This window comes from Dermacentor silvarum, chromosome 1 (assembly GCF_013339745.2).
Source record: "Dermacentor silvarum isolate Dsil-2018 chromosome 1, BIME_Dsil_1.4, whole genome shotgun sequence".
Taxonomy (NCBI): Eukaryota; Metazoa; Arthropoda; class Arachnida; order Ixodida; family Ixodidae; genus Dermacentor; species Dermacentor silvarum.
This window is the reverse complement of record NC_051154.1, coordinates 175,883,543-175,895,687: the sequence shown is the minus strand read 5'-3', so window position 1 is coordinate 175,895,687 and position 12,145 is coordinate 175,883,543. Positions and strand designations below refer to the sequence as shown.

Sequence of the window (12,145 nt, the reverse complement as noted above, 5' to 3'; positions counted from 1 at the left end):
GAGGCGCTGTTCGTGAGAAGCTTCCTCACTGCTCCCAAGTCAGTCAGCGTGGCGAAATTCTGCGACCCTATTTTACGAGCCGTCGCCGCGGCCTGAAATAATATGATAACAACAGGCACGGTCGAAGAGTCATTCCGACGCCGTGACCAGGGATCTCGCCTGTCCGCGCAGCCAATGCGAGGGGCTCCAGCAGTCGATCACCTATGTGCGCCGCATATAGGCTGTGACGCGGACTCGTGCGAAAAGGCTCTTTTTTCAACATCGGCTTCTTGGCGGCAGCGCCAGAGAAGTTCGTGTCTGCAGTTTCGTCGCCACGTCTTCGGCATCGTGTCAGTTATATGACGCACCGGTGTTGACGAGCGAACGTGAGCGGTGAAAGCCAGTCACGCGCTCTTCACCGTGCCACCATATATGCTATACCGCGAAGCTTTCAGCGAACTCTCACCGTCCCGAAGCCTATTAGAACACTTTTAAACAAGAAAAAAAAAAGCAAAGTGCAAACAATAATCAAAATTTTTTGAAAGACTCGGTGGTTGTTTTTCGTATGCGTGTAAATAACGTTCTTAATGACAGAAAGGCACGCACGCATGATTATTATGTAACAATGCTCGCGTCGCGAGGCGCATCTTGTATAGACTCGCGCTACGAATGTAACATGGAGTGAATGTTTGGTTCAAAATGTTCGACGCGGGGTGTGCTCCTACAAATTGCCGTCTAAACTGTTTATCGCGTTCCGCACTCGGCATACTACATGATTTCGCCACCTTCGCCGTCAGCTAACAGAAGCTGATTATATTTAACGCTCGCGCCATGCTCGAAGGGAAATAACGTCCCTCCCGAAGCGCTAGTTATTCTAGAGCGCCAATCAAAAGAACGAGTATAAAGCGGAACGGTTCAGCAGCAAGCATACATGACAGTGAGGAGAGGGTTGCGGGGCGAGTGGCCTGAGCGCGGTGTCAACGGCGTCCACGTGACTGCGTTCGTCACGTAAAAACGTTCCAGCAGTCACGGCGGTGCGCTTTTCAGCGGTTCTGTACTGACAGCGTAAATATAGTTTAGTTTAATTTCCGCGAAGCCCGGTCGCGGCATCCTGCAATTCATAGTTGCAGCCTGGCGCGGTCAGAGCCCGGGGGTCTATTCGTCAACAGGATCCACATCCAAACAGCGCAGAAATAGACCATTTATACAAGGAACACGCATCCCGTAAACATTCGGGGTCAATTTACACGACACAAGACATTTTAACGCCACAGTCCACGCTAGATCGTTCTATCTCTGCGCTATACCGTCGCCATCCCGGCCGCCTGTCAGGTGGGCGCGTGCTGGTTATGGTTGCGTCAGGCACGCCAGATGCGTGCGCGGTGAGAATCGGCGAGCACTCGAAAAGCTACAAGACGGCAGCAGTACCTTCTTCTTCTTTCTTGGGTTTTACTTGCCAAAACCAGTTCTGATTATGAGGCACGCCGTAGTGGAGGGCTCCGGGTTAATTTTGACCACCTGTGGTTCTTTAACGTGCACTACAACGCAAGCACACGAGCGTTTTTTGCATTTCGCCTCCATCGAAATGCGGCCGCCGCGGCCGGGATTCGATCCCGCGACCTCGTGCTCAGCAGCGCAACGCCTTAGCTGACTGAGCCACCCCGGCGGGTCGGCAGCAGTACCGGTTGAACGGCACAGAAAATATGCTAAAACCACTCTAATCATGTTCTGTGTAGCGTTGAACAAGTGGAAGTAAATTTGCCTATACTGCAGGAAGTTCGCCGTCTTTCGTTTAGGATCATATATAGTATATAGTTGGCATTTAGTAGTTGCCACCGCTTGCATATGTCTTGAAGTAAACAGCAACTATTATGACATATTGGCCCTGTGGTTACGCGAATATATTTGAATGCCATTTTTCTTAACTAATACAAACAAGGCTTGATTCTGTCTATATACGACACCGGCGAAACTGCAGCAAAGCTGGCCGAAATGTTTAACATGTACGCCCGATTACCAGCGCGTATTCACCGCTCCGTATGACTTCGTAGCTTGCATGACAGGAAGCATGGAGAGGCGGTGCGAAACTGTCAAGTTGCAGATTATTGCAGGTAATTGCAGATGCAGGCAATTATCTTGCAGAGACGCGCAACTCGTCCAGCGAACAATCTTGTATTAGCGCAGCTTAACTAAAAATATTCAATGCCAACAAGAACGTATTGTCTAGTATTGCGCCAAATCATGCGTCGTCCAGAGGTGCGAACTCTTTTGTGCGTCGGCCACGCATACGAAGCCAGCGCAAACAGATGCCACATCCTCTCTCAGAGATTAGTCATTGAAAACAGTGCACGAGGGATCTCGAGACGGCAATAACGGCCCTAGGATAATAGCGCCGACTAAGGAAAAGTCTCCATTGCAAGGGATGACATCGCTCGCTAAGACCGCGACCTCGCCTGGCCGTGAGCGGTAGCGCGTGACAACGCGAGCGCTGCACGTTGTTGGCTGCGCCGATCAGCAACAGAACGCACTGCGCCGAGGCTGGCGAGCGCGTAATAAAGGAGCAAAGTCCGCTCGGCTCGGCCAATGAACGCGAACACTGGGCGGCCTGCGACGACGCCCTCCGCTGGAAACGGCTCGCAGAGAGCAGGCTTGGCGCACCGTCCCGCATGCAATGCAACGTCCTCACGTGCTCACACCATGCTCGCTCGCCGAACCACTTCCACTATCGGCAACGATAATTTCGAACCGCCTGACCGAGAAAAGTATACCGAGGAACGCAAACACTCGACGGACTTCTTCGGTGCCAAAATGGATTTTACACAGATTGCAGTTTTCCTATCTCGGTCACGCGGATCCCGCTTGCGACGGAGATAACCAAGTGTGCAAATCACTCTGCAAAGATTTTGCAAGGCGGTGTAACTTCTGCTAAGTGCGGAACCAGAAAGAGTATTCGCCGAGTGCCGTGAAACCCCATTCGTGCTCACTTTTCGGAGTGCGACAGGGCAGGGTGTATTTGCGCCCGCGAGGGGTTTGTTATCTGCACTCGGGCACACGATAGACGTCGAATAGATTTGATGTCGCCGCGCAGAGAACAAATTCAACTCGTTACGTTGTAATATGCGAATCGGAATATATATATATATATATATATATATATATATATATATATATATATATAATCAGCTATAGTGTACTGTATAAAAAGGCCAGGTCTTCGCGATAAACGAACATACAGCACTGTCTAACTGCACTGAAAGTTCGTTTAAAGATACCTGCATCCATGCGCTCCTGCGTAGGTTCGTGGAAGCCCTGAATGCAGCTATCTGTAGCAACCTAGCAAATTAAAAATTGGCCCAGCGATGTCCTCTCACTCGTTCGGCATCGTGCAGACGTCACTGCACATTTCGTTACCCACCGTTCACATTCGGTTCCCGGCTTGGTGGTTTATTTGTTCGCTTCCATTCTGCTCGCTTGTTCTTCCAAATAAACTTGCTTTACGCAAGCTGAGCCTCGCTTATTTTTCCAGATCTCGTGATGAGGGTATATCAAAATGCTACTTTATAACGGGCGTTTTCGCCCACTGTTGTTTTCTAGTACGATATATCGAGGTTCGACAGGAAGGAGGCCAATACAGTGATGGGAAAGGTGCGCCGCCGATAAGCTTCCTTCCAATATATCTCTGTAGGATAAAGAGCTCTGCGGCATTGCGAACGGTGTTTGGAACACCCGATGCTCGTTCCCCATCTGATTGAGTGAGCAACAAAAAATCAAGATTACTCATGCGATTGTTGAGATGACGAAAAAAATGTGCCGGAAGGAACGCGAGGTCCAAAGCCGTGCCACGCCGGCTTGCACAGCTTACTGATTCGAGAATTACACGCTTTTCTCGGCGCCGGTGGTGTGGCAGGACGAGATCCACGCATATGCGCTTGGCCCAGCAGCGCCAGATGCGACAGCAAACGACCTGTCGCTATCGAATCCATTGCACTGGTGAACGGTCCCCTTTGGCACACGTGAGACAACGATGTTGTGTAAATAAAGCAAGCCGGCTTCTTTTTTTTTTCTGTCCGAATGCTGGGTTCAGTCATGGAATTTCACGGATTACCATACGTTCTTGAGAAGGGGGAGAAGAACGCAAGGGGTGAGGGCATTGCTAGATGCAGGCTGCCAGCTTTGTAAATACGTTGCCGGAAATTACACTGTCCAAGCGCCACCTATCAAACGCGGTCTGAAGCTTGTTCTCTTCTTAAGTTAAAGCCACGGGCAGCGCGTAGCGAATTGCGATTAGAAATCTCAGGAGAAAGAATTGATGTTATGCGAAGTATTTTGCTGGTAGCTGGCTATCCAGCATCACAGCGTTACCAGATGAACTGACGTGCTTGTGTGTGGGACGCGACCGTGTGTGTGACGACAGTAGCAAGACAACGATAACGACGACAAAAGTTTATAATTTTTTTTAAGGCCAGCGAAGAAACGTTACTTCCGTTGCAACCTGGGCTGATCCAGAAGGCGGTTTAATGTCGCACAGTGGGCGCCAGCTGCTATGATCAGGAAAAGACTGGGGAATGTGGGCCGACACCGAAGGCTAAGTATATAGTTTAACCCGGAGACTCACAGCGCGAGCTGCCAGGAGGGAAGAATGGGAGAAGCTGGCGCGTTCTCGCTTTTATAAGCAACTTGTTGCTACGCCACATGACTCGCGTGAAAGACATACGTGGTAAGGTTGACTATTCTTCGAGCGTTTCACTCCTAGCTGCATCTCTGGCCTAATGAAAAATGGTGCATGCGTACATGCTCTCGCACATGTTGTGTGACGTGATGCACGCGCCAATCGTCTCAAATAGCTAGTTGTCATTGGCCCGAGAGAAGTATGCGTGCGAGCGTGGCCTAATGGTTATAGAGCGTCGGGCTACTGTGCGGGGAGAACGACGAGGGTGGCGATGTGGGCGTGTTGGTCAGTCACATCTAATTGGCATCAAGTGTAGCGCAGCACAAGGACATGGACACAAGCGCTGAGTGTCTGTCGTTTATTGTCGTGCCCATGTCCTCGTGTTTCGCTTTACGCGTCATCCCAATAAGGCAGACCGAAGTTCGATCCCACCATCGAACACAATTAGCTTTTATCGAAGAGGCGCGAAACAATGCGAGACGGGAACTTACCGACCGCAAAGTGCCTGGTATGACACAAAGAATGCTTCGTTTTAACAGTGCGCGCCCTTTCCTGCATGTGTAATGAGCGGCACTATATATCGTCCGATATTGCGCCTAACGGACCGCGAGCGTTTTTAGTTGATGCTAGATGGCGCGCGGCAGCATTCAGCGCAAGTGCTGTGCTTTCTCCCAATGGAGATCACATACTATGCTGCGCCATTCGCTGTTTTATTACCAGCAGCTATCCAATGACATTTGTTATCGCTAATTAGGGAGTTTTAGTATAGCGGAAAACGCTTACGTTAGCGTGCAACGTAACGCTAACGCAAAGAAAGGCTGCACTGCGCGGTACAAGGTAGTGTTTTAGCGGAACGGGGCAAAACGCTAACGCTAACGCAAATGCACTTGGGCGCCATCTCGAGGCGGATACAGCAAACATGAGCAAACATGAGCAAACCCTCTCGTTAAGCCTACTCCGCCGCTAATCGAGAACGTATATCGAAAACAACGCCCATTTGTCACCTGTACGCGGCTGTCGAAGCATCGTCCCACAAATCTAAAGCAAACACGATCATTAGTGGGGAACGAATGAGCCAAACAGTGCAGGGCGACGACTCGATAGATCCGAAGTGGACGGCTCTCGCTTCAACAGGCGCCGCCATCTTGCCCTACGTACGGAATCACTTGCGTGCGTTAGCGTTGAACGCTATATTTTGCGCGCTTCGCTTGCACCGTACGCAACGTATCGTCCTGCGTACGTAGGCTCGTTACGTACGCCCAACTAAAAGTAGTGTCTAGGCGTACGCGCGCATCCCTGGAAGAGATACGTTACGTACTGCGCATGCGCACTTCTCTCCCGCAGCCGCGCTGCGTACGTAGGCTTGTTACGTACGCCCAACTAAAAGTGTCTAATAGCGTACGTACGTAAGAGTTCTGGCTACGTTTACGTTCTGCGCAGTTTGCAGCACGCAACGCTAAATCCTTGCGTTTGCTGTTTTCCGCTATACTAAAACTCCCAATTGTTGCTAGAGTTGCCGCTTTATAGAAGATGTTAACTGTTATGGCACACACGTGAAAGTATTTCCCACTATAGGTGCGTGTGAACCACATCTAGTCAAAATTATTCTGTACGTGGTCATATAACGTTTGGTACCGCTAGGTAGAACACTAAGTCGCCGACTACGTAGCATCGTGAATGAAGTAAAATAACGTCACAGAAAGGAAACTAAACAAAACGAGAGTTCGTTTTCCTTTTTAATAAACAATATATAGAGTTTCAGAAATGTCAATCAAATAAAAGCACGCCAGATATTTAAAAATGCCCACAGGAGCAATGGGCACTTAATTCTTATTTACAAAAAAAAAAAAAAAAGAAAGGTTTCACAAATGCAAGCTGCATGTGCAACTGTACAAAACGAGTGGAATGTTGTGGCCATGAGGATGCCCATATATAAGAGTTTGCCATGATGCATGCTTTTCGAAATTTCTGTGCGTGCCACCACGAGATACATGCATTACAAGGCTGAAAACATCTTTGCAACATGAGGAAAACAATTTGAACATCGCAGTAGGCAAGAAAGGTACCATACCATCACACTGCTTGGCATTCCAAACGTAAGGAAACCGGCACACCCAAGTAAATGAAAGAATTCACTACGTTCTGCACAATCTCGAGTGGCGCTTGATGTGATGTCAGTTCAAGAGCAATGAGTAGCCTCTTGCAATTCATATACTGAAAACAGCCGAGTACCTCTTTTCAGGTGCCTTCCCTACTAACATGGAATCTTAACTAGTTTACATATTATTGAACAGATAAAGGCCAAAAATGAAAAACAAAGCAAAATACCAGCTACATTGAACTCCACACGTGTTTTCCAGTTCAACAAGCGGAAAGAGCACCAGGGAGCCCGAATGGCAGCCAGCACTGTCTGGCACAAAGCATACAGAACAGAACCAGTACACCAAACCTCCGGAAAGGAGTTCATGCTGTACACCTTTAGGTGCTCGGTTCACAGCCAACACATTTATGGACATAGTAATGGAAGACACCGTGAAAACATTTGACGATTTTTTTAGGCAAGACTACAAATATATTCCATATTTCAAGGAAATAGTTTCTTATTTTCTCAAAAACCTCACATTGAGAATACTTTTAGGACAATGCAAGTGGCAGTATAGTTTCTTTTTTTTTTCACACAAAGCGAGAGAAACAAAAGCTATTATGCTGCCATGCAGATTCTTACTGAGCTCATTCTGGCATAGTCAAGACATGCAACCTAAACAACAGTTCTTTAAACTCCAGACAGAAGTTTAGCTAGCTCTGCATACTACACAATTTTGAACGCTCACGCAGGCAGCCCTGAGTTGGCATGCGACTAAAAACTCTCGGCTATCGGAGTCTACTCTTCAAGGAGGCAGGTACGGACAAGGACTTCAGTGACCATGTAGGGATCCATGTTAGATGACGGCCGGCGGTCCTCGAAGTATCCCTTGTTCTGCTCCGCAACGGCCCGTGGGATCCGCACACTGCAGCCTCGGTTAGCCACTCCAGACGAGAAGTCATGGATGCTCGACGTCTCATGGTGGCCAGTTAGGCGACGCTCGTTGTCACGGCCCTGCTTTGGGTCGTAGGCCTCGATGTGGCGCTTGTGGTGCTTCGCCAGGAGAGCGATCGCAGCCTCGATGGCCCTGGGGTGAAAGGAAAAAGGCAGACCCAGGTCACTAAATCGCAAAGAAATCGATTGTGAATACTGCGAAGCATGCGAAGCCATGGTTAGGGTGGCTAGAACTATAGCCACCCTACCATGGTTGCACCGGGCTCCGTTATACAGCTGGTGGCGCCAGCGGGGGCTGAAAAAAAGGTGAAAGGGTTCTGCCATTCCAAAATCTAGAAGCTATTCATTCAGTTAAAACTGAGTGAAAGCAGGTGTCCAGCACGCAGTGCCGCTGACGTAACCCCGGGATCAAAAGTATGCGGACCAGGGGTGCTGCAAAAAATTGCAACTCCAGGCTGACAATCTGAAACTGACGAATGCACTGCGATGTTTGCAATGCCAAATCTGAACTGGAGTTTAGTTTCATGCCAAGGCATCGAGGAAAGCACATTTGTCTCTTTCCCAGAACTCCTGGCCCGCATATTTTTATCACGGGCGTACGTGCTTTCGGTCACTAATCACCGCTTCAGGTTCTCGTTGACGAACTTGCGCTAACAGTTGTTTGCTGCGGCGCGGTACTGTGGCAACATCGAGAATGCACGCGGCAAGTGAGGGCTGTTGCGTCCGCGATGTCGATGCACACATTTGCGTCTTTCCCTCCGCCCTCTAAGTGTTGTGCGTGATTAGAATTTGACAAGCAAGAGGTATCAGACACGATGACACAAACCAGTGCAGACACTAAAAATAACTTGCTATCGCAAGCAAAATACCAGCTGAGCGCACAGCTTGGAAGCACACGACACAAGAGACCTCAGACAAGAGGCTTCATGAACCAGTGCGAACACCAAGTACAACTCGCTGCATAAAAAAAAAAAAAAAAAAAAAAACAGCACCCTCTAAAGCATCTTCTGTCGTTTCTATCTTCTCCGACTTAAGGTCAGAGTACACTTGACTATACTGTTTGATGGCCTTCCAATGACTTACCACTTCGACAGATAATCAAGTGTCTACGAGGAATAGTAATAATATGTGGGGTTTTGTATTATACAAAAAATAAGGGTTATATAATAAATAAGGATCCCTTTCACTAGATTATATTCCTTTCTTATCACCCACAGCTCACGGCCGGCCTATCCCTTTGATAACGTAGGCAGAGCGCCGCTCTGACCACTGACGAAGAGCAACAAGTAATAGCATTGGAATAGAATCGATACATTATATATACAGGCCCTGGAGACATTCTGGATCGGTCAATTTTGGTAATATCACTATCAGCGGGCAGAATTCCCATCGCTCCAGTAAGACGTCGCACTGGACACCACGTCACACGAAAGTGAACGTATTCCCTGAGTGATAGTTCCTGCGTACTCCCGCCGCACTGAGGGCACAAATGAATGCCGTCAATCGCCATCGCCCTTTGTTGAAAAGTATACGACTCCATTGTCTTATTTACGTTGCCACTTCTGTCTTTCACACTTGGCTGAGGAAAAGGGAAGACTTGTGGACATGTCATCAAAGGAAAAGTGACAATGAACTCGGCGCCGCTGTAGAGCAGGCAAAATTTTGACAGATGGCAAGCTGCAGTGCAAAGTGCAGAATGATAAGAAACCGTAATGAGCCAATGGGTAAAATCAATAGACAAAGGGCCGGCACTCACTTGATTCCACCCTCAGCCCGCATCGCCTTGGTGCTGAAGTTGGTGTGCGCTCCAGCTCCATTCCAGTCTCCGGTCATGGGCTTAGGGTCGAATGTAACCACAATGCCGAAGTCCTCAGCAACGCGATGAAGAATGTAGCGGGACATCCAGAGCTCGTCAGCAGCGCTTACTCCACCAGAGGGACCCACCTGGTACTCCCACTGCGTACAAGAAGCAAGCACTTGAACAGAATGTTAAAAAAAAAACCCATGAAGTTCTAAGCTCTTCAACATAGATATAAAGCAGCACTACACCACCATTCGCCATTCCACATTTCGGACTTCAATGCGAGAGTCAAATCGAACGCCGACTTCGCGCAGCTTGACAATTAACTGCTGTCCGAAATACAAAATCTGCTCCCCACTGTATTTAAGTATGTTCGAAAGATTATGGAGTCCACTCCGAAAAAAGGAAAGAACTGTAACAGAACGCTGACACAAGGTCAACATGTGTAACGACGCCGAAGGGAGGCGGTGGGTGGAAAAAGCAGCGAAGCGAGCAATTCGACTATTGTAGTTTCGCCAGACGCGAGTTATCCTTGTACATATACTCCGCTAGTTCTGACGATGACAGACAGCACACACAGATTTCATGTCAATTCAAGAGCATACGAGTTTCTATGTATGCAGCACCGGTAGCGAGGTGAGGCGCACATGCTGTAGCCGAACTCTGTTACGTACCCCGAGACTCTTAAGAAGTCTTCAGGAAAATCTCTGCCGTAACGACCAATTCATGGGTTTGGGACACATTGCTGTATTCCTGACAAATTTTTGTATGAATAAAAAAAATCTTAGTGACAATCTAAGGATAGTCACAATCAAAGCCGCAGCGACAGTAATTTGTCGCAATTTTGTACGGTTTGTTCTATCAAGACGATCGCTATGCTGCAGTAGCGCACCCAGGATCTCTGCCAGGGGGGTTGGGTGAACTTTTGTGGTGGTAGGGGGGGGGGGGGGGAATCAAGCACTTTGCATAATATGCAATTTCTATGCTTTAGCCAGAGGGGACTCTAACAGCAAATAAAATGCCTAATAATTATAATAATAATGACACCAAGGATGATGACGATGTTAATTGCTTCAGCGTTTTACTCAAAGTAATTTAACAGTGGATGAATAAATACAAGACAGTGATAGAGTGTTTTTGTTAATCAGGAAAATTCGACCTCAAGCCACCGCCTGAATCGTAATGACAATGTGAAGAGAACATCGAAGGTACACGTTGGACTGGTGGGGCTGGACGCGTGGTGGGGGGTGGGTAAGGGGTTACAACATCCGACCCCCCCGTCGGTGCGCCACTGGTATGCCAGCTTTAGGGCACGAATTTCTAGAGTAATTACCCCGCACGTTTAGCCACGCTGCACAGAGCAAGATGGCTGGAGCTCGTGTACCTCATGTTTGCGTCATGATCGTACAGATATTACCGCCTATTCTGGAGCCGTTTCGAGAAGGCATCTTCGCCTAAATATTTAAGGGGGATCGCAAATATCTTAATCCCCTTGGCCGCAAAATCGTGTACTTGATCGCAGAGATAGGCCCAACACACGCATTCACACACATTCCATGAACACTAGTGTCACACGCAACCCCGTCCTAGAAAACGTTGTCCTAAGGGATGGAAACTTCCGACATGCATATATTATTCCAATTAAGGTACGTACAAAGGATAATTTCTCTGCAACAGACAGAAATGGTGTAACTAAAGATGATAGTGCATTATTAGAAGAAATTAAAAAGAAAAGCTAGTACGAAAATTTTATTACGGCACTATTTGCAGCTCTTTTGAGACTATAGGTGAATTTTATGTGCCGGTGGGGGAAAATAAAGGTCACTTCTCCGTTTGCCTAATAAAAAAGCATGCAATAACCAGAATTTCTGTTTCTGGAGAGTAGAGTCCAACTGCTATGTCCTGCAACCTCTCCGCGCGAACACATACACTGAAGTGCAACGCAAGCGACGACATCCGTCGTACCTGGGAGGGCATAACCTCGGCGTTGGTTCCAGAGATGTTGATGTTAGAGTAGAGGCAAGCCCTATAGTGAGCCTCGACCACATCGCGGCCCATGACACGCCCAGTGCCAACGCCACAGTAGTAAGGCCCCTGGGGTCCCGGAAAGCCGCCCTTGGGCCAACCAAAGGGTTTGCCTGTCGTGTCCAGGAACGTGTACTCCTGCTCGATGCCAAACCAAGGATCCTGGTCCTTGACCTTTTCCATAGCAGCAGCACACTTGTATCGGTGATTCGTTTCTAATGGCAAAACGGTACAACAATTAGCCTCAACTCCATCACGCCAACTAATTTCAAGTTTCAATGAGTAAAAAAAGAAAAAGCGGCAGAAACTTCATCAGTAGTCAACGTTCGCGATACTTACACCTCGCCACAACCCAGCTGATGTGCTACTACTAACCAGTCGCTACATTAACGAGCAAGAACTGCTATCACAACTACGACGATACCACGGTGCTCTCTTTGAAGAAGCTGCCTAGCGTACGTTAAAAGAAAATAAGAACGACGAAAGCGGTGCAACAAGGCGACGAAAAACGAGTATATTTTACAAGAGCCAGCTCACAGCCAGTGTCAAAAGCGACCGGTGAGATTTCACACAAAGTAATAACTTCCTAGTTATAAAAATGAAGGAAAGGTGGACCAAGCTAAGCAGGCGTCTT

The 12,145-nt window shown here is 48.1% G+C and overlaps 1 protein-coding gene and 1 long non-coding RNA gene across 2 annotated transcripts in view; both read right to left on the bottom strand.

The window, feature by feature from the left end:
- Positions 1-277: 277 nt before the first annotated feature.
- On the bottom strand, positions 278-3,073 carry LOC125940982 (uncharacterized). The gene is made up of 3 exons (XR_007464135.1): positions 2,474-3,073; positions 1,662-2,432; positions 278-1,407 (listed from the first exon to the last, which is right to left on the bottom strand). It is a non-coding gene; the product is annotated as an uncharacterized LOC125940982 (long non-coding RNA).
- Positions 3,074-6,375: 3,302 nt separating this feature from the next.
- The window catches only part of LOC119436434 (glutamine synthetase-like), a 29,174-nt gene continuing 23,404 nt past the window's right edge, over positions 6,376-12,145 (bottom strand). Inside the window, exons 4-6 of the mRNA XM_037703278.2 lie at positions 11,452-11,726; positions 9,442-9,641; positions 6,376-7,818 (exon numbers count right to left, since the gene is read on the bottom strand). Coding sequence (XP_037559206.1) covers positions 7,530-7,818; positions 9,442-9,641; positions 11,452-11,726 — 764 coding nt within the window. The 3' untranslated portion in view covers positions 6,376-7,529. The remainder of the gene's footprint in view (positions 7,819-9,441; positions 9,642-11,451; positions 11,727-12,145) is intronic.